The 22659-nt window shown below is 44.5% G+C and overlaps 2 protein-coding genes across 3 annotated transcripts in view; one reads left to right on the forward strand and one right to left on the reverse strand.

Moving 5' to 3' along the window:
• TMEM167B (transmembrane protein 167B) overlaps window positions 1–22659 on the forward strand; it is a 151022-nt gene that overhangs the window by 14578 nt on the left and 113785 nt on the right. The gene's annotated exons all lie outside the window — the stretch shown is intronic.
• Window positions 2227–22659, reverse strand: part of CEPT1 (choline/ethanolamine phosphotransferase 1) — a 30586-nt gene continuing 10153 nt past the window's right edge. Inside the window, exons 5-9 of one of the 2 annotated variants that reach the window (XM_057424467.1) lie at window positions 11321–11405; window positions 6267–6398; window positions 5305–5463; window positions 3852–3977; window positions 2227–3154 (exon numbers count right to left, since the gene is read on the reverse strand). In XM_057424467.1, the coding sequence (XP_057280450.1) occupies window positions 3038–3154; window positions 3852–3977; window positions 5305–5463; window positions 6267–6398; window positions 11321–11405 (619 nt within the window). In that variant the 3' untranslated portion in view covers window positions 2227–3037. Of the gene's footprint in view, window positions 3155–3851; window positions 3978–5304; window positions 5464–6266; window positions 6399–11320; window positions 11406–18892; window positions 18978–22659 lie in introns of both variants that reach the window. The other variant, XM_057424466.1, reaches the window with a different exon arrangement.

The following is a 22659-nucleotide window of genomic DNA, read 5'->3' on the forward strand; positions in this document are numbered from 1 at the left end:
CAAGTCTATCGAAGACAACCTATGATCACAAACAAGACAGCATGGTAATGCTCAAGCACCAGGGGTAAAGTTCATTTCTGCCATTATTTATTATAGGTATTGTATAAATGCCTCTACCCACAGCAGTAACTATTCCCTGATAGCACTGACACTTCATGAGGATAGAAACAGGGAGTTTTTCCTGGCTGGCTCCAACGCAAGAGGCCATTCAAACATCCAGGTAGCAAAAAGCTCAGGGAAAGGTACCCGACTGCATTGCCTTAACATCAACAGGCTTGGGCTTAGACACGTTTGGGAACACAGGTTTCCTTCTGGATAACCCTATGAAGACTTCAGTTCTTCACCAAGTATTTCTGAGCCATCATTTGGAGCAGCTTCATCTTAAAACCTTTGAGACAAAGAGTATGGCTCTCCTTGTCTGCATCCCTAGAAAGCACTCCCACTCCAGGGAGTTCTGTACCCACTTCATGCTGATGAAGAGACACAAGTGGTTTGTGGGAGGGGAGACAGACCCTCAGCACCTTAAAATCCTGCCAGGTTTTTTGCCTTGTAGAATTCATCTTGCTCACTGCTTGGAGGGCAGCAGCAGAGGTTGGAGTATCCAGATCAAGCCTTCACCCAGCTGAATGCAGTTCAAGCTAAATAAAGCACTCATCTGAATGCCAGGTCTATTTGAAGCTGTGATAGTGGAGAGGCAGCTGCCACCTTAGGGAAAGCATCTCCACTGTGCACCACGGCACTTGGACCATCAGAGCTCCAGGACACTTCAGAGCTGTGCCCCAGCTATGTGGTGAGGATGCAGGAACCAAACTCTTGCAGGGAGCCCTTGGGGACCCCCAATACAAACCCATAGGGTCAGGTCCCCCAAAGAGTCCTTGGCTGCACTGGCCATAAAACAGCTGCTCACAAGCATGCAAGAACCTGGAAGTTAAGGGGAAAGCAGGGAAACATACATTAGTTTCCTCCTTATCCTGAGGATGTTCCTCCTTTCTCCAGTGCCTCAATCCCAACACATGACCTCCAACTCACCCAGTGAACTGGTATCAGCCCTTAAGAAGGAACCAAGACTCTTCCAACCAAAGAAGACCCAAACCAGAGCCCATCCACATGCTGCAGCTCAGCTGACAAGGTTAGCATTTCACTTCCTCTTCCTGCAACATCTCAACCAGGGGCCCCAGGTCTTTCCTCACAGAGACACACACTTCAGCAACTGAACCAAAGCCACGCTGTGCTCTCTAGCACAAGCAGTCCTGTGGACACAGCTGCAAGCACACAACTCGGGAATGACAGGCTGACACTGAGCACTGGCCCAGGGAGGTGGGAGAAGCTCTCCAGTCACTGAAGAAATGGACTTTTCTTTCCACTTCTTGAGCACGTTTTCTAACCATTAGTGTATCACAGGAAATACACATCACCACTTCCTGGCCAAGGGAAATTTTGATTTATTGCTCTTGGGGTTTATTATTTTAATTAAGCTGCACTTAATTCCCTCCAAGAAGAAACACATGCAGGTGCCTTCAGGTACTGCTGTGGCCCTAGGTTCCCAGTAGACACAGGCATTATCTTACCATCTTGAGATGTTTCATGCTCAGAGGGCTAGGATTTCAGCCAGCAGGTTCCTAGCATTCCCCACCATCTCCCAAGCAGCCCCACAAAAGCCATGGCAGATCCTACTCTGGAGACATTCCCTTTGCCCTGTACAGTGAGCCTAGGCACTCTGTTCAGGGGCTGAAGCTTCCTTCAATGCCAGGGCCTGTGGCACATACTGCAGCACTTCACTACTGTGCACTTAAACCCGCCATGAAATCTAACTTAGCCCCCCTGATGCAGTTCATAGAATCACTGAAGGGTTTGAAGTGGAAGGGACCTTAAAGCTCATCCAGTTCAAACCCCCTGCCACGGGCAGGGTCACCCTCCACTAGAGCAGGTTGCTCCAAGCCCCATCCAACCTGGCCTTGAACACTACTAGGGATGGGCAAACCCACATGGCACATCACTACACATGGCAAGTACTGGAACAACCCCACCAACATGGGGATCAGCTGCTTAGCTCAGTTCACCCCACTTAAAATGGTATTAAAAGAGCAGCAAGAAAACCCACCCCAAACTTACTGCACTACATCGCAGATCTTGGAGATCCTGGAATGACAACACAATACACCTAAAAGCACTAGAAAGTGGCCAAGCACTTCATCACTCCAAGTAAGACAGAGCAACACACACATCTGAAGACAACTCTTGCTCTCAGAAGTCTTATTTATTAAGAGCAGAAAGGAAATTTTGCCGGAGTTCCATACATAAAAAAGTAAACCGTAAAATTGGAGTCTTTCCACTGAAGAAAACTGAGCAGGAAGTGGGCTTTTTAGATACTGTTTATTTAAAAAAATAAAATTGACAAAGATACCACACTATTTTGCACTCCTCATCCCTTGACTTGCAGAACCCTGTTCAACACGTCGGCCTTTAGCAAGAAACCGCTTTAACCAGCAACGCACAAGCAAAGGAACCACCTCAGTCTGGACTCAAGCCCTGAGAGCTGCTTCAGCTGCACAAGTAGTGAGATATCTCTGGTTTTACCAGCTCAGGTCTTTAGTAAATAAATTTCAAGTGGACACTAAACAAGTATTTCACTAAGAGATGATGAAATATTAAAATTAAAAGCAAGTTGTATTGCAGCTGTAATTCTACTACATTAGAAACGTCAGTTGTTGGGGATCCATTCACCATAGATAGATTAGTTTGTAATCAAGGTAATTACAAAGACAGAGCATTACTTCCTGCATGCTTCCCTGGGCTTCAAACCAAGAGTTGACTACATGTAGAGTTGACTAGGGTGTACTTGGAATTCACTCTCTCAGGCAGGAGACTAGTTAAGGAGTGTTACTGATAACGAAGAATAAAAGTTATACAACACTGATTATTATAAATTACTTTGTTCTTATCTGCTTTTTTGCCTTAGTCTCCTATGTATCTTCACATCCTTTCATGTAGAAAACCAACTCTTTCTTTAGTTCTCCTTCTGGTGACTCCCCGTTTCCTAATGGTGGTTAGAATGTGTGGAGGACTTGATTCGGAACACGTGGATGTGCAGGTGGGCAGCAATCTGATTGCACACACTGACACAGTATCGCAGCAAATCAAAGAGAGAAAAGATCTGCCAAGGGAAAAAGAATGACACATTGAAGTCTGTGTTTTCATAGCACCTTCACAATAAAAGCACTGGGGTCTTCTTTTCACAACGTGAATCTCCATCTCTATAGGAATAATCACTCGGGAAGAAAAGAGTTTCCAGGCATGCTGGGCTTGCTTCCAGCTTTATAAGAACACAGGCTTAATTCTGGAGTCAGAGAGGGGAAAACAGTTATAGTGGCTACAGAGATACTGTGAAGTGCCCCATTAGCTCTGAATGGGGATAACCATACTGAAAATATCCGGTTTATTAAAAGGTTAACACTGCCTTTTGGTAGATAACACTTGAATGCTTGCTAAGCACACATGAGCTTAACTTCAGGTATTTTTATCTAATGGGCTGTTAGTAATGACAGATGGACATGCCTTCAAGAGCTTAAGGCACAGCCAAGCTACACTCCCTGCACATAATAAATTCCCTTGCTGATCAGACACAAACACAAATTCTGAAAACATCCTATCCAAAGCTTGAGTATTTGCTACATTGCTTTAAAACTGTTGGAATTAGACACCAAACCAACCACGTCTACCTCTTAGCATCAGTTCTATTTAAAATGAACTCAGTAAAGAAGGTTTCCATCACCCTCTAGAGTCAGGCAGACTCAAGCAGTGCAAACAGGGTCTGTGGAAGAGCACCCAAGTGCTGACAACCATGTACTTACCAGAGCAACCCAGAGTACAATGTACTCATCAATAAAGCTGTTAAAATACTGGTCCAGAAACAACAGTGCTGGGCCTATGAATGCTGTGTCGTAGAGGTGCATCTCACTTTTGGTCATGTGGGCAACCTACATTAAACAGAAAAAGGAAGTGTAAGAAATAAATGTACACCAGATAAGGTAGAATGACTTCAGGCTACACAAAGCCAAAACACCCAAAGTTCAAGCTGCCTTACCAGAAGATATATAGTCATAGAATGGTTTGGGTTGGAAGGGACCTTAAAGCTCATGCAGTTCCAGCCCCCTGCCACGGGCAGGGACACCTTCCACTAGAGCAGCTTGCTCCAAGCCCCTGTGTCCAACCTGGCCTTGAACACTGCCAGGGATGGGGCACATCAAGTACTTCAGTAGTGGCAGCAATACTGCTTTAATCATGAAAGTCTCCAGCTATACAGGATGGTCTGCAGAGAAGCATCTTCTCAGAAGAAAGATTGTAGCTACAGGAAAAAACACCCAAGACATTTTCCAGCCCACAAACTCTCCCTCCTGCCAGAAACAAAGCACTGAAATGGGAGTAGACTGGGAAGTTTTAAGGTTTAGCTGAGCCTGGAAACAAAACCTGCTGCTAGATCTTCAAAACTCAGATACTTGGTGTTCCTCTCCCTCCTGCTATCTGTTCCCATCCCAGAAGGAACACCACCTCTCCCTGGTGTGGCCTTCCCACACTCCCCCACATGTGCAACAGACGTGCTACACCACATCCTCACTTCTACCAGCCCAACAGCTGATGGGACTGTGTAGCAAACGGATCGTGGTAAGAAATTAACTTTTCTTCCATGACGAATTACATCCAACACTGATCCAGTGCACGTGGCAACGCAACACAGGCCTGCAGAACCAGGATGCAGGTTCAGTCTGTGGGGCAGCAGTTGTTTAATCCCTCATTCATTCTGTTCAACAGGGGCTCCTCTCATCCATCTGCCCCTTGGTACAAACCTGTTGTTAATTTTAGCCACTATTTCTCTCCAAGGAGGTTAAAGCCTGAGCAACTGTTCCAAACCTCAGCAGCTCTGTCACCTTGTCTCCCCCCAAACGTTCCTCCCCTCGGCACTTGCATCTGAGGGGGGTTTCAGCTCCAGCCCAGCTCATCGCACGTGTGTGCAAATACATTGCAAAAGGGTGAATAAACAGCTGGGAAAGGGGAAGAAACAGAACACAGGCAACTGTAAGCTGTGCTGCACTGACTGTGTAACCATAGCATTAGCTTGAGGTTTACCACTGCCTTTCAAACACAAGGAAGGCTCTGCTGCACCTCCGAGCCACTAAAAATAAGTGAAGCATGAGTATCGCTACGGTACACAAGAAGTCAGTTCTCACTGGAATAACCTGAGAACTTTCAACTCCACAAAAGGTTTTACTGCAGTAACAAGAAACTCAAGGGTTCTGGTGCACTTACCACTAGTTTGTTTGTTATCTTAGCAGATACAAAACCAAAAGTGAGTATATATAAGCACGGATGCCTTTCAAAGAGCTGCACTGCAGATTTCTTGTAGATCATTGCAGCTAATGCAATCACTGACCCAATATGAAGAAAAGGGGAAAGGACACTCGTTCCCTAGAGAGAGGGATTAAAAGCATTAGGTTAATAAAATGTACATGTTGCAGAGAAACCTCTGAGCCAAACACATGGTGTGCAATGGGTGGGGTCTGATTAAAATCACATTAAAACATGTATTTTTGAACACTAACAGGAACAAAGGCTGATGAAACTCAAGCGAGTGTCAGCTGAGAACGTGGTTCTGACACGTCACATAGGCCCTGGCTAACACTGTTAGCAAAGAGCAGAAGACCAGACTTGCACAGCTTTCTCTGTGCCAGCTAGAAAGCAACTAAACCAGCCTGTTTGGTGGCAAATAATTATTAGGCTGTTAGAGAATTGCCTTTTTGGAAACTTCCCGGGCCCCAGGATCAACCATCACCTTCACAAACAGAAGGAGGTGCTTGTGCAGATGCCTCCACCTGCACTCCTTCACTGGCAATATGATCAATGCAGACCTTTACAAGGCACAAAACCCTAACCAATCCTCTTAAACTTCCTTCTGAATGGATTTTTACACCGGACTTTTCTATGAACAATCTGAGGGGAAGTGTATTTATACAACCTGTTTCATATGATCAATTCAAAAGCAAATATCAAAGTACCATGAGCACTTCTCAATACTCCAAAATGTTAAAACTCTTGACTCCTAAAGCTACTATTCTTACACAGACAATATTAACTTGTTTTTCCGAAGCCAAGCAAGGAAATGAAAGTAAAACATTTCATATGTAGGAGGAATTATGTCAAATAACAACTCACAGCATGGCTGAAGAGCCTCAGCATGCTGCAGAGTAACTAAGGCAGGACAAAGGACTTACTGCTATAGTGGATCCGTTTTTGCCAACTCCACCTGTGAAGATCACACCAAAGTAGTTTGTACAGGAGAATATGGTTCCTGCCACAGTACAGAGAGCTGGGAATATTTTCATCTGGATATTGAGTATTGGAATCTTAATGGAAGAGAGACAAGAAGTTAGGATACGCACAAGGAAGCCAAACTGGGATTAATACTTCTGGGGCACTCAAACACTCCACTTTCCAACACCACGTTTGCTTTTCTTTCTCTGCTATGCAGAGATTTAACTTTCTAGAAGGGACAGAGAAATATGTGGGTTTTCCCCTCATAATCCTTCCATCGAGCTTTCCATGAAGCCAGGCTTCTCTTCAGTTACCTGAAAAGAGCCATCAAAAGCAGAGAAGTGGACAGACAGCAAGAACTGGCTAGCTCAATCACCCAGCCAGCCCATGGAAGAGAAATACAGCAATTGTGTTTCCTGAAGCTGGCTGTAAAACCTCACAGCTGCAGCCCAAGATCAAACTGAACAAAGCAAGAGCTATTGGAGGTGATGAAACAAAGTCCCTTAAACTGGATCCTATCTTAAAGGCAAGACAAGGGAAGCAAACAGACATCAGACAAGTTATCTCAGTCAGCAAGCCAGGAGAGCAAGCAGTGAGGTTGCTAGAGGCCTGGAAAATGAACACAGGCAGGAGTTTTCTCCATTACTTAACAGCAGAGTTTCAAGAAGAGGAGAAGCTACAAGTGAAGAAGGAAGAGTTCAAAGTAAACCACAGGAAATATATTATGGAAGCACCTGTTTAGGGAGAACAACCCAAACCTTCCTGACTCTATACAACTACTAAAGGTCTTATTGGGCACTCAATTCAGGAACTGGAGCCACAGCAACTCAAACTGAAGAAATACATTTTGCTCCCCAACAGCACGGGGTGCAACAACATACAGAAGCCCAAGTGAGGACAAGTTGTTTCTATTTCTCTTCAAATACACTCTCAGTGTAGCTTTTGGGAGGTAAAGATCACAAGTTCTCTATTGCATTCAACAACAACCTCTTTTCAGGGCACAAAGAAGAGGCAGGGCCAGCTTTAACCTTGCTCTTAGGCAGCCTACAGACCACCTCCCCAAATCGCTGCCCTTGCAGGCTTCTGCCTGGCAGCTCTGGGACACTTGGACGTATTTCTCCCTTGCTCAAGCTGCACTGTTGCATCAGAAAACCTCTTCTGAAAGATAGTAAAGGATGTGAACAAGAGGCCACACTGCCACAGTGTAATCATTCACTGATGAGAAGTCCTGTGCCTTGTAACAAGGTCTCTCAGTGTTACAAAAGAAGGCACCTGTGCTGCTCTCTGCTTCACAAACAGTGCTTGGGTATTTCTTTAAAGAACAGGGTGATTTTGCTCTTCTACAGGAAGAACACCACAATGTCAAGCTTCAGAGAGGAGTCAAGAGACATTAAGCTTGACATTTCCCAAAGACAAGGGGAGTTTGCTGGGAAAAGCACCCTGTGAACTCCCAAATACTACTAACACACCTGAGAACGATGTCAGCAAAGGCAGAACCATCACTGAATCCCAACCTGGTTTGGGTTGGAAAGGAACTTAAAAGCTCCTCCAGCTCCAACCCCTTGCCATGGACAGGGACCCCTTCCATAGAGCAGCTTGCTCCAAGCCCCTGTGTCCAACCTGGCCTTGAGCACTGCCAGGGATGGGGCAGCCACAGCTTCTCTGGGCACCCTGTGCCAGCGCCTCAGCACCCTCACAGGGAAGAGCTTCTGCCCAAGAGCTCATCTCAGTCTCCCCTCGGGCAGGTTAAAGCCATTCCCCTTGGCCTATCACCTCCTCACAGAAGGAGGTGACCAACACTCTTCGAACTTATGATTTATCAACACTCTCCTTGTTTCCACTGAGAGCTCCATCAGCAATGGGGTTTAGACCGCACTTACCCAGCAGAAATAATTAATGGGAAACAAAGCTCCACGCAGAAATGTGGCAGAGGAAAGTCGAAGGAGAGGCATTAACAAGTCCAGCATCTGCTAAACTGCTTTGCATACAAGATGGAAGCAGCAAAGGCAAGAAAGTATCATTGAGGGAAAAATAACCATAATCTGAGTAGACAGAGAGGGAAATCCACCTACAAAATGGCACTGCAGCCCCTGCCTTAAGAGGACACTACAGGGCAAACCACAAGACTTCCTTGGCTGGTGTTCCATATGTCGCTACAGTCCATACAATTATTCCACCCTTCCTGGTGACTGCAGGGGTCTGGCTTCACCAGCAGCCAGATGCCTGCAGAACTTCACAAGGCCACGTCAGTAATGCAGAAGAGTATCATAAACCAAGTCTTCAGCAGGCAGATTATGTACCCTGTTAAACCCTTTGAAGTTGATTACAAGGGAAAAGGCACACTGCACAGAAAGCTTCTGAGCACAGGTACAGCCTGGTAAAGGGAGCATCCCGAATTCTGTCTGGGAACAAGGCATGCATGTTATTAAAAGCAAGTGGCAGCAGGCAAAGAATGGACTAACAAGAGCTTGCCAGAGCCTGGATTAAAGCAAGTTCAGAATCATTTGCCAGAAAACTCATGCCAGGCCTCCAGGCCAGATGCCATCAGTTTTGTGCAGCCCAAAATGGTATACATATCATTAGGAAGCAGTGAGGAAAAGAACACAGGTAAGTGCTCATGAAAGCAACAATCAAAAGCATGTAAGAGACTCCACATCCATAAGGAGACACAGCAGATTCCTCCCTCCAGGAGCTCCTCTTGGACTGCCCAGGGTCCCAAACACCACAAGCAGCTGGAGTGTTCTGGGGTTCCTTCTGACAAGGCTGCTCTCAGCTGCAGTTTTGAGCAGTATGTATGCATGCTTCAGTCACATCTGCAAGAGGAACAACAAAACCAGGGCCAAACCCAAGCTCACTTAATATTCATGAAGTGTTCATGCTTTTAAAGCTTCTGGTCTGGAATAAGCTTGAGTAATTGCAGCACTTTTCTCACTTCAAACAGAAAAAAACCCTCTGTGTAATCAATGCATCAAACAAGCTGCACCTACACTTGCTCGCTTTACTCACAGTTTCCAAATGAGGATCTCAGCTGCAGCCATACTCACCATCCAGAGACATCACCCAGCTCCAGGGGTGGGCAAACAGCATTTTAACACCCTTTAAAGAGGCTCTACACTGGCAAAAAAGCAGGAAGCCAGAACACATACACACCAGGTCATAGGGAAAAGGAAAGCTGATGAAAGCAACTGACAAAACACCCAGTTCTGCCTTCAGCCTGTTCAGGTTGTTTTGCTTTTCGCCTGTTAGCATAGGAAAGTGGAATGTTTGAGTATGCAACCCCATTTTACCCCATTATTTCCACACACCCCCCCCCCCCCCCAACAGGACCAGATCAAATATATCAAACCACCAATTTGCTCTTACATCAAATACGAAAGGATTGAGGAGGGAGTGGGGTGAGGAGGGGTTGGGGGATGCATTTTGCTCTGCAAGTAGTAAATAACATTTCTCTCTAAATAAACACAAAATCTGCCACGTGGAATGACAAAGGGAAATACTCAATTATGGGAAATATCTCCACGAACCAGCACCAACTTCAGACCACTTTAATCTTTAGGGAGCTGACAGCCAAGTGCTGCCACAACCCAGAACCCACAACTAGATGGCAAGATCTTGCTGTTGTGGGCTGTGCAATAGGCTATTTCAAAGGGTGATTTAGGTTGTTAGATACCACAAGGGAACAATTTCTAAGCTCACATCAACACTGAATTATGCCAGAGGTTGCTGTGGCACCATTTCCCCCCCCTTTTATTAAAAAGGGAAAAAGGAAACTGAGCACATGGATTGGGAAATCCCTATTTGTAATGCAGAATAAGAAACATTTGGCACCAATAAACTGATTTCTAGCCTCATTTATTATAGAGCTTAGCATTACTTCTATCCTCATTCTCTTCAGATGGTATTTACTCTGCAGTTCACACAATTAATTGGGGGGTGTATTTTTTAAGCCTGAAGCACACGTAGCAAAATCAGGGTAGCCAAAGTTAGCTCCTTTTCCCAGATATTCCCAATGTTAGAGAGTTCATTTCTCCAGTTATATGAAGCAGATTAGAAATTCATCCATTTGGGGCAACACGTTTCAGTAATTTTGGACCATCTCCTGGCTTTACTGCAAATCAAAATTTCTTTATCCACCTTAAGAACTGTGTTTCAAGCACACAAAAAGAATCAATACAGAGGAAGAAAAACCTTCCAGGAAATCAGTGCTTTAGGTGTTACTTCCAGAATTATCATTTTTTTCCTATTTCTGTACATATGTATTTTTCTCTGGACAATTTTGATAGCTCAATGTGGCTTCTGTAATGCAAAGTCAATTTAGAGAGCCCAGACGCTGCCTACTAACCTGGGCTGGTGAGCCTATATAACACCTACAGGATCTATATGCAGCCAGCCCAGGATCAGCTTACTTAACTGGAGTGATGGAGTGGGTTGGGTTGGAAGGGACCTTAGGGCTTACCCAGTTCCAACCTCTTGCCATGACAGGGACCCCTTCCACTAGAGCAGCTTGCTCCAAGTCCCTGTGTCCAACCTGGCCTTGAACACTGCCAGGGATGGGGCAGCCACAGCTTCTCTGTGCCAGCGCCTCAGCACCCTCTTTTCTTCTCCATACAGATACAAGTTACCAGCCACATTCAAGCCAAATTCTCTACTGATGGTTATCAGCTGCTCTCCAAAAGCTTTCCCCATATCCTCAAACCAATTTAGTGCTCTTCCTGAGTACCAGTACTTTGATATTCACTCCAGTCCTGGCCAGCTCTGTCAAGGGAAGCGGGACATCACCGAAGGTACATTAAAGTTTGTGCAACATCTGATAGTTTTCTATCTGCAAACACAAGCTACAGAATAATAACTTGGTTTAATAACTCTGGTAAAACCAGAACGCAGTTACTGCTGTGTGACCTATACTCAAGGATATATATTGCCATAGTCCCATCACTTCAGCTACCCGCAGGTAGCTCTTCCAGATGCCAAGAGATTATTGAAGAGGATAAAACAAGAACATGAACAAAATTACCAGAGATTGCCAAAAAGGTGGTCCTCCAATCACTGCCAGTAAATGCATGATTATTATGAAGATTTGTACTTCAGTCACATCAATTCTGATTAGGTACAAAAAAGCCAAAGAAAAAAAAAAGCAAAATTATTCAAAGCCATTTCAAGGCAGTTATTTGCAAGCTCAGCAGCTCTGCTCTGTCATGCATGGTAGAAAGCCTCCAAAATGGGGAGGAAATAAAGAGACAACATTTAGAGGTACTTTCAAATGTAAAAATCCATTTCAGTTTTATTGCTCGACTCAAGAGCCGCATTTGTTGTTTGGTTTCACAGTGCAATCAAAACCCCATTTTGTCCAAAGGAATAACTGGAACTTGGAAGTGACCACTGCTGGGTGTGGAAATCAATATTCAGTTTTAAACCTTACCCACCAAAAAAAGAGAACTTATTTCAGGTGCTAAAACTCAAGACAGATATTTTTAACCTCCATTATAGCCCTTTCCCTACTTTTTAACATAAATATTCCCTCTGAATAGCATCAAACTTTACAAAAAAGCACAAATCCCCAAAGAGTTTATGCAAATATAAAAGGTACATTGAGCTGCACTGCTAAAGATGACACAGTTCAGTCTCCAGCATGCAGCAAGAAGGAAAACCAGCTCTGGTGCTGGCACAGCCAGTGTGGTTTGTAGAAGAGCAAGAAGGAAAGACAGAAACTAAGACTTTGTTTTAAAGGGCATGCAAAAGACTTGGAGTCAGCAAGAGGGAAAAGCAAAAATCCAACCCAGGGATAGAAGTAAAGAAAAACACAAGCAAAACAGAGAGGATGGACTTGCTGGTGGTCTATATGAGCCTATAGAATACTATTCCATACTGGAGTACTGGGTCAAAATTAATCCTTCAATCAGTTTGAAATACTTACAGCCTAGCTCCCATCTCTAGTGATACAGCTCTACAGCATCTTGTAAATACACACTTGGCTCATATAAAACCACTGCTCATGTTATCCACTGCACAAGCATCAGGGAGTAATAGTCCAGGGTAGCTTTTTGTCTGCCTTGTATGAACTACAAGGCTATATAATTAAGGTTAAGATCAGATCAATGGGCTACCTCAAGCTCTCTCCAGAGCCTTTGCTCCAGGTTTGCAGTGGATCCTCTCATCAGGGAATCTCATCTGGCCAAACTATAATTCCATTTCAGCAGATCAATATGCACAAGGGATAATTATGAGGCTGCAGCTAATTCCCACGTAGAACATGCCCCAGAGCATAGGAGAGCAGAAGGACAACAGCACGTGGTGTTCAATGCAACCTCCTATCTTGCTATGGATGCTCTAAACATTGGCTGGTGCTTTCAGGAGGCTGTGAAAACCCAGCACCCACCTCCACTGGGCAACTTTACCTTTCCACCAGCCAAGAGGCTTCCTGAACAGCTCCCCAGGAGCAGGACACATACCTATGGAACAAACAGCAGATGTGCACATGGTGGCATTGCTGACAGCAGGCAAACTGGAGATGGGGCACCCAACCCCGAGTATCACCACTGTGACCTACCACTGGCTCCCTCCCTTGTGAAGAACATAAGCAGTGAAGCAGCAAAGGGGAGCATAAAGGATAACGAAGGTGGGAGAGAAGCAACAGTCACCACCCAGACTCTTAGTGTGTAACAGGAATGTTTAGCCAAAGTTGTCAGAGGAGATCTAGAGAAGATTCCAGTAAGACAATTTCCTTTAGATAGCTTTTCTTTCCACTACACCAAACCTCGAGATACGAGATGCACAGGAAAACCTTGAGGGTCTTCCTCTATTCTGAGCTGTTCAATAAGGACCTTGTGGCAATCAGAAGGACAAAATTCACTGCCACAAAGAGGAAAGAAAGTCCTAAAAAATTCATCTTCTCAATCCTCATCCAAATAAATGAAGCCATCGAGCCACCTTGAAAGGCAAAATAAAACTGCTCAGCCATGCAAGGAGAGACACACACAAACCATCTGATTAAATGCAAATTGCTTCCTCCCAGCTTTTGGAGTCCGCATGGAAATGTGTTTTCAGTGTGTCCAAGCGAGGAAGGGCTGAAGAACCCACGCAGGCTAAAGAGGAATGTGTTTTAGCCTGTTCCACTACTTCTGTCAATGACCTAAAAGCATATAAAACAGCTGAGAAAGTTCACAGAAACAGTGACTAATGGCTAACAGGGGGAACTCATTTATAGCTGTCCTTGGACAGCTAAAACAGGTTTCTTTTGGCAGCAGTAATCTTAAAGCAAAAAAAGTCATCTACTGCAAAAAAAAAAAACCTTTCAGATAATGGAAGACAAGGTGTTCTGTTCTTACACCAAAGAGAGCCCAAGCAAATGCATGGAAGCAGTGCCTGGATTCAGGTTAGGAAGAGAGCATTAGCTTCTTTACACAGCCTTGGTACCCCCTGTGCTCCACTGCCCACAGCTCCGTCCTCCCCAGCTCCAATAAAATGGCATCAGGCAGCTGGGAAGGGTTCAGCAATGGAGTGAAAGTGTGCTTGGTTAAAAAACTCCTCCCTGACTTGTATTTGTTCTCCAACATGAGATTTCTATAACAAGGCTTAACTTCAATTCTACATAAAGAGAAGATTCAACACCAAAGGGCTCCTTAAGACAGAAGACAAAAGCAAGATCAACTGAAGAGAAACTAACACCTAAACTATGAGCTAAATAAAACATATGCTCTTAAAACCAAGGATGAAAAAGGGCTGGGAACATCCTATACTCATTAAAACCACCGTTAGACGACTTGAAAAGCTGTGCTCGACACCAGTAGAGCTCACGCCTGATGCTGGAATGACCCAGTGAAGTTTCTTTGCAGAAGTCAAACAGCCACTACTTTGAAATCTAAGAATCCAGGAAACCCAAAATGCAGCTTTTTAAAGGAGACCACAAAAGAGAACAACATTTGGAAACAGAAGTTGGGTGAAAGGGAGAAGAGGCATGCTGTTCCTCTATTTGTTTGAGTGGAGTTTAAAATGACTGAGCAACTACAGCATAAACTGGACCAAATCCATGCTGCTGCTAAAAGGGGCAGTCATCACCACTGGAGAAGTCACCACCTCCTGCCCCAAAACTGACTGCTCAGTCCCACTTCCCCTTGTGCCAGCACCACAAGCCCATGCCACAAGCTGGATATTGCCTTAGCTAGACTGACCCAGCCAAATAAAGAGAAAGGTTCCTGTCCCAGTTTCTGGCGTATTGCCTTTCCTTATCCTTTTTGTGTGAGCTCATGAACGACGTAAGCCCAAAGGCGAGGGCAACAGAAGCAACAGTGGTTTTCGCAACAAAGATCCTGAGCAAAGGTAATGAAGGGCACTGCCTGGAAAGTGTCAACATGTCCTGCAGTTTCGAGAACATTCCTTGTTACTCTTACAATGATTAACCTGTAGTTCTAACTGCTTCAAGGTAAAATGTTCTGCTAGTAAAAAGATCCATAAATCACCTCAGTCGCTGTGTTGCTTTTAAACTCCGGTAGCACTGCGAAGGTGCCTCAGAAAATGAAAGACAAAAGCAGTGCTACAGAGAAAGTGGCTTAGCTCAGCTTGGACATAGAAGCCTTGACTGAAGTCTTTCTGTACTCCCTATGCTGACCTTTTGAGGAATAACATACATAGCTTGCTCCAGTGGCTAGGGAAGCTATTTGCAAAGCAGGGCGATAACAGTCCTGCTTAAATAATACATAAATAGCGCTATGGGGTTTTCCACATCAAGTTCCATTGCACACTGGAATGCCTCTTCCTACAATAAGGAAGAGAGATGATTTATCAGCCAGGAGGAGGAAAATCTTTTAGCTTCAGTGCAAAAGACAGGTGCCATGAGGAGAAAACCTCACAGCATTGGGAAACCCCTGGGGAAAGGCCTTTGGTGCTGCAGACCTTCCCTTTTAAGACGACTATACACCACCAGTAGCCTGGTACCAATAAGCAGACCTCTAGGAAAGCAAACCCATTTCAGAGCAAGAAGGGATCAGCCTGATCAAAGTCTGATTCTATTTGTGTTTGTATTTATTTACTTATAGAAATGCCACAGTGGTCATCCTAAAGAGCAAACGGATGCAAAGAGCCAGCAGTGTGAATTCTGCAGCTCCAGTAAGGGGGGGGGGGGTGTCTTAAAGCCACTTAACTGGGATATTCTCAGCCATCACTTGAGCCATACTTCCCCAACCTGACAGCTTTCTGCCTGACATTTCCTGACAAATTGAGTCACATCAGCATTACCCAAACAGCTTCTGTTGCTTGGCTGATGCAGCGACACAGTGCATGATATGCAGCAGATCCCTAACACCTATGAAACAAACACAATGAAAGAAGCCACTTCCCCCAAGACATGCCCACACTCCAATAGATGGACATGATGTTATTGTACCAGCTCTTCAGACACAAAGCAGCCTAGTTCCAAAGATCAAATAAACCAGGGACGTTTTCATCTGCTGGGAAATAAACAGAAGACCCTAAGATCACCAGGAACATCCAGGCAAGGAACCAGAGAACAAAGCTCAGACACTGAAGACAAAGCACAAAGAACCCAGACTCAATATTTTAACAAACTAAGAGTGCCAAGACAGAACATCCAATGGCAAGGCTGGGAGAAACACTGAAAATGACCCTGAAAAGCACTGATTCTGCAGCAAACTGATGTTAGGAAGAAATAATCTGCAGAGCTGAAGACAGCAAAGCAGGGATGAGGTCAAGCAATGGTGACACTGCGCCAGCTGCCTTTGGGAACTGAGGGTGTACACAAGAATCTCCAAGTGGCTTAATTCGGATAAAATCAGGGAAGCATAAAATTGGGAGCTTTAAAATACACATTTCATCCCTTGCTGCCTGTCTGCCTGAACTCACCAGACAGCAGAATGCCTCTGGAGGCCCAGGAGACATCCTCCTCTTGCAGCAAGGCTGCTGTAGGTTTTACTGCACACAGAGCACACATTCTGCTCTCTGAACCTACCTTCCCTTGGTCACAACAAACTTGAACAGAGATTACTTGCTGGTTCTCAGACTACTGTAGTTTTCTGATGTAACATTACCAGGCACATTGTTTTTCTTTCTCAGAAAAGCCCGAGTGTTCTCCGGATTCAATTATAAACTCTTTTATTTGCAATTTCTCCATATGGCTGTGCTCAGCTCTATTGAAACTGCTTAATTCTGGTCCTTGAAAGAACACCAAAAGGTGAGGTAGAACACAAGTCACATTCCAGCAATACAAGTACTAAAGGGTGACACTGCAGAGCTACAGGAGGAGGGAGGCAGGGCTGAAGCTCTTTAACCTGAAATGGGTGTGGAATTCTAGAGTAAACTTGTTTTAACTTGATTCCCATAATCTTAGTTTCAGGTTCTTTTAAATAATTCCTGCATAGGCTAAAGGCATAAGCAAACTTCATTCACAATTTATGAACATTTCCCCCCCACCCCTTGATGACTAAAAGCCAAACTGCCCAGCACAACGTGTAACTGGATTTTAAGCTCTTCATTTGTTCGCTCATGTAGTGTTTTCAAGATGGGACTATATCATTATACCTTCTCATTACAAACCTGGGTCACACTATCAGATGAAAAACAGCATGAATATTCATATCCTGTGGCTTACTCAACTCAGACTGCAATGCTGACATCGAACTACCACCCGACCTCAAACTGCGTGAGACAAACGCAATGCTTTGTGTGTTCCAAGTGACTTCGAAGCAGTAGCATCCTCATTTATCACTTAAGACTTAAAGATGCCCAGAGGTATCTGAAACTACAAGAATTTAAGATGATTAAGTCTATTCTGTACTTCAGTATGCCTAAAAACTGGGTAAAATTAGTGTGCATGAAGGGACTTGTCACAAGTGAACACTTGGCATTCTGCTACAAGGTGGGGTCTACAGACCAGCATCATCACCACCATCTCTAGGTCACCTCTGCAGAGGTCTGTCCTCCTCCCTCCCTCTCCTCCATTCCATGGCAATTTTCCTCACCCATTTTAAACAATCCACTTTGATTACAGAATTCGAGTTGTTCCTCTCACACCACAATCGTTCCAAGGGGTGAGACTCTGGAATTCTCTCAATGTTTTGGTACACCCCCCACCCCCGTGACTTGGGCACAGTCATCACATTGTTATCACAACAGGCTAAAATCTTGATGAAGCTCTTCCTTCCTTCCCATCACTGTGTGCTCCATCACCATTTCCTGACACCAACAGCTCCAGCCTTTCAGAGACTGTCAACAAAGTATTTAGAAGTGATGTTATCTGCCTGCCTTAGAGCACATCTACCAGGACCTGGCTCACACCGTCAGAGGCTGCCAGTGGGTACCACACACACACACACACAGTTAAGGATCCTCTTTAACAGCTTCATAGATCACAATCAGCCAGGTTGGAAAAGACCTTTAAATTCATCCAGTCAAACCATTCCCCAGCCCTGCCAAGGCCACCCCTAACCCATGGCACCAAGAGCCTCGTCTCCACGGTGTGTGAACACTTGCAGGGACTGTGACTGCAGCCCTGCCCTGTGCAGCCTGTTCCAATGCCTGAGCACCCTCTGGGGAAGGAATTGTTCCTCAGCTCCATCTAAACCTGCCCTGGTGCAGCTTGAGGCCATTTCTTCTTGTCCCACTCCTTGTTCCTTGGGAGCAGAGCCCAGCCTCCTCCTGGCTCCATCTTCCTCATGAAAGCCGAGGTTTTGCTGAAGGACCAAATGAAACAGAAGAACATCATCACCTGCATCCCTGCAGGTTTAACAGAGGGGATGTAAAGAAACTACCAAAACAAGAAAAAACATCTCGGTTTTATTTACAATCTGAGGCAGTTCTAAGGCAGCTGCCAAAAAGCTCCTCTTATATCCTCAAATACCTCAAAGGAAACTCTTGGCTAATAATCCAGTAACTATGAGAAATCTCAAGGAACCCAATTTTTAGTCATGCTACTTTAGCATGGGTGACCTAACCTATACAGACTGTATTAAAACAGGTGAAATAAGGAAGAGAAAGTCCTTTCCAAGGAGTAGTAAGCCAGAGTGGAGAAGGATGTATTTAGCACAGTCATAAGAAAAAGCACTTTGAAATACAGACAACCAGGAAATGAAGTTAGTTAATGATGAAGTTATGAGTACAGTTAAGTGACTGCATGGATGAAGTGGCAGAGTTCAGAACAGGCATTTTTAACCAGTGAATGGTGACTTTCAGCTCTTGCACAGTTTAGAGTTCCCTGAACTAACCAAGCAACTCTTTTTCTGGTGGGAAGGCATTTAAACAGCAGCAACAAAAAAGTTTACACAGTTCCAATCAACCCTGGTTATCTGTTAGGTGAAGCTAAAACTGTGACAAAATAGAAATGTTTAAAGGCAGTTTTGCTGTTTTCCAGGCAGGTTTTTGCTTTGTTTCCAAGTAAAACCTGACATTTTCAAAAAGCTTCATTGTCAGATCAGATTTTTACTGCTTATTCATACTTTGCAAACATCTTTTCCCCACCTTGTATGTGAAACACCCTTAGGAAGATGCTTTTTACACCAGCCCCTACATGCATGACAAAGGTGCTGCCTCTGCTTAGTCCATGCCATTGCTTGCCAGGGAGCATTAACATTGGCTTTACCGTGTAGTTCCAGACCCAGGGCCCCACAGCTGCAGTGAGAAGCTGGATTGCTACTGTACAGAGCATTGACTCCGTAACATCAAATCTGGGTGAGGGAAAGAAAATTCACACAACAGTTTCCTGAGCACTTGGGTTAAGTGGGGCCATTAGGATGGATCTGCAGTCATGGCATAAAGAACAAACCCCAGACAACCAGGTAACAGCAAGATACATTCAAAGGTACATCAGAGGAAGGGAACTGACCATAAAAAATGAGGGTATTAATGAATTCAAACTATGGTGACCCACACAGCATTTACACATTTCAAATTCAATTTAGAGCTTCTGCAGTTTACAGGTTTAAGTAATGCTCCAACACAAGGGCAAGCACCAACATCAGAGTATGCATGAGGAAACCAACTGAAATCACTTGCTCTGACTCACAGCAAATAAAACCCATGATCAGACACAATCCAGGACCTCTCATCTCCCTCATGCCTCCTCCTGCTCCTGTCTCCAAATGACAGTGAATATATGGATTCTTTATCTAAAGGTGCTATTGATTGGGTTTTGTAGAGCAGAAGAGGGCAGTTCAGTTTAGTTTGCCACCTCTGAGGGTAAGCAGGAGGTTATAGCTCCCTCCTCACACAGCTTCTTGGCAAATAATGCTGAAAGAAGTCAAGTGAGCTCTGCACCCTTTCTCAGAGGTAATGGAACTCCATTCTGTATAGATCTCTTTCTCACCCCTGACAAAAAGAGATGAAAGAATATGCTGTAGCAAACATACCAACAACTGCTATACATGCTCCTTATAAAATGCTATATATCTGCATTTTACCATAACTAGAACATTTTAAAGTGTGATCAAATTCAGCCCCTATCAAACCATCTCATTAAAATATTTCAGCCATCACAGCGCTGCTGTTTCTTGCAGTGTTTATAATATAAACCTGGTGCAGAAGCACACAGACTGACATCCAGTAACCCATCAGCTGATTAAAAAGGTACATCAAAGCAGCAAGCTCTATTAGTGTGATTATGCTGAACTTTAAGTGCAGTAATGGTGTGCAACTGAATGCCTGATGAGGGAACACTGAACTGCAGTTTGATAGCATTCCCAGTTTAATCATCACAGCAAGTAATACAGTCTGTAGTTAGAAAGGCAGTATTTGCTATTTCAGAATCATAGAATGGTTTGGGTTGGAAAGGACCTTAAGATAATTCAATTCCAATGCCCTGCCATGGGCAGGGACCCCTCACACTAAACCATGTCAACAAAGGCTCTGTCCAACCTGGCCTTGAACACCACCAGGGATGGAGCATTCACAACTTCCCTGGGCAACCCATTCCAGTGCCTCAGCACCCTCACAGTAAAGAGCTTCCTCCTCAGACCCAACCTGATCTTCCCCTGTTTCAGTTTGAACCCACCACCCCTTGTCCTGTCACTCCAGTCCCTGATGAAGAGTCCCTCCCCAGCATCCTTGTAGGTCCCCTTCAGACACTGGAAGCTGCTCTGAGGTCTCCATGCAGCTTCTCTTCTCCAGGCTGAACAGCCCCAACTTTCTCAGCCTGTCTTCATACAGGAGGTGCTCCAGTCCCCTGATTATCATCATTTTAGAGAATGCAGAAAGTCTTATACACCAACCCAACTTTGGTACAGTATGACGCCTTCTTTTTCCTGTGTTACTCTTTTTCCAATTGATTATTTGGAATTCTGTCATGGATTCATTTTTTTAAATGTTATTCAGGAAAGTTTCAGAGAGGGCCACTGACCTTGGCATGTGCTTAACTCTCAGATGTTGGCAGTCACAATGGAGTGACAAGTCTTACTTCGCATGCTGTCTACTCTGCTGGGTCCCCTTGTCAAGCTGGTGAGAGTCCCGAGCCAGTTAACACACAACAGGTTAGTCCCACATCCAGCACACGCTCCTGTCAGTGCTAATTTATGGAGCATATTCCACAGGCAATCTTTAAAAGGTTCTGTTTGATTAAATAAACCATTAGACTTGACAGGGGCCACCAGTGCCTCGAATCTGGGAGTTCAGAGACAGCTGCAGTTGGCTCTTGCCTTATCCAGAATGAGGAGCCGAAAGGACTGAATTCAGAGTTGAGAGATTTCCTGAGAGAGTGAACCAAGAACAACAGGAAACAGACACTTAACACTGGAGTCAGTCGAGTCAATCACTACCAATACAGCTGATCCAATGCAGCTTCTCTTTGATACTGTGTGAAACTAAGGGGGGTGTTTAGGTACCATCTTCCTCCTCCCTAACATACAGAATTCCCTGCAACAGTCCTGTGTAACAAGACACAGCAGACAGAAAAACCACTCTTGCCTCAACAGAAAACAGAAGTTATGAGGCTGGAAAACTCAAGGGGATGCATCTACTATTTAATACTCTGTGTAGCAGCACTCTGGTCTGAGGAATGATGATCCTTCCATCTGCCTTATCCGTATCTACTAAGCGTGCAAGTGGGATTACTCGGGCTGGGCAATGAACTGTGAATCTGAGCATGAAACAAAGGACTGTTTTCTTAAGGGAAGCACTGCAGCAAGAAAAGAATGTTCATCATCACAACACAAGAGAAAAGCCCAAGAGTCACATGCTGAAAGTCCAAATGCTTAGTCTAAATGGTTATTACAGTTTCATCTTAACTCATTCCAATCCAGCATTCTCTTGGATGTAGTGAAATACAACTAGATAAATAAAGCAAACTGTATGGAACTGAGAATATGAATTAAAACTGTTTCCAGCTACAGGAAATTCATGTTAAGGTAAAAGTAATATTAAAAGCGAGCCATAAGCTTTTCTCCTTTCCATGGTGCAATATACCTGTGATGAGTTTTCCTTTTGCTGCTCACTAACTTAGGTTAGGAGTTTCAGAGGTCAGACCACAGCCACATGCCTCACCTTGTCATGCTGGAGCTCAGTGGTTCAGAGCAAGAACATCTTCCACAGTGATAAAGGCAGAAAGATCAGCAGCAGCAGCATCTCTGCACATGATCACTGTGCCTTGGTTTCAAACACTGTGAAGGACTTGTGAGAGGGAAATGAGGAGGAGGATCACGATGTGGAAATCCCCCCCTCAGCATTTACATCAGCCCTCAGCAGTCCCAGCTGTATGTGTTAACACTGGAGCAATACATATGTTCATACATATTTATGACACACACACCAAGCACTTCAGAAGTGCTGGCGGCTGGCAGTGAGGGACTGAGCACACAGAAAGCAGGTTGCAAGCAGCAAACTTAACACCTACCACAAGGATCCTTCAGCACATACTTCTTGCAAGTGTAGAGAAACCAGTTCCCCCCCTGACATCCAGAGAGGCTCTACTGAGCTTCAAGTTTTCCTCTGCAAATAACCAAGGTGTTAAAAGTTCTTCAAGAACTGTTGGAAAAACTCACAAAATGGAAAGTTTTAAGCCCTGTAATCGTAGGGATTACAGCCTTATCTCCTACCCTAGTCCTGAGATCCTGAAGCTGTTCCCAAGAACTCCGTGTGCTAAACTGACTTGGAAGGCTTCCATCTCTGTATTTGGATATCTGGTGTTAATTGCTTGTCCAAGTCATCACACTCCTTTTCTGCTCCCTGCTACAGAGGAAGGCTTCATTTGAACTGCTTTCTGAAATACAGCTTCATTTCCTAATCTCTCCTTCATACCTCAGTGGTAGCACCAGCAGGAGGGCTCAAAACATGAGCCACATTAACTTTCTTCCACCCTAAATCAACCCATTATCAAGGGGGCTCTTGCCTGTATACAACTGCTGCAGTGTCACTGAACAA

This window comes from Pezoporus wallicus, unplaced genomic scaffold (assembly GCF_028554395.1).
Source record: "Pezoporus wallicus isolate ANWC-B61680 ecotype Strahan unplaced genomic scaffold, APGP_CSIRO_Pwel_v1 contig_9123, whole genome shotgun sequence".
Classification (NCBI taxonomy): Eukaryota; Metazoa; Chordata; class Aves; order Psittaciformes; family Psittacidae; genus Pezoporus; species Pezoporus wallicus.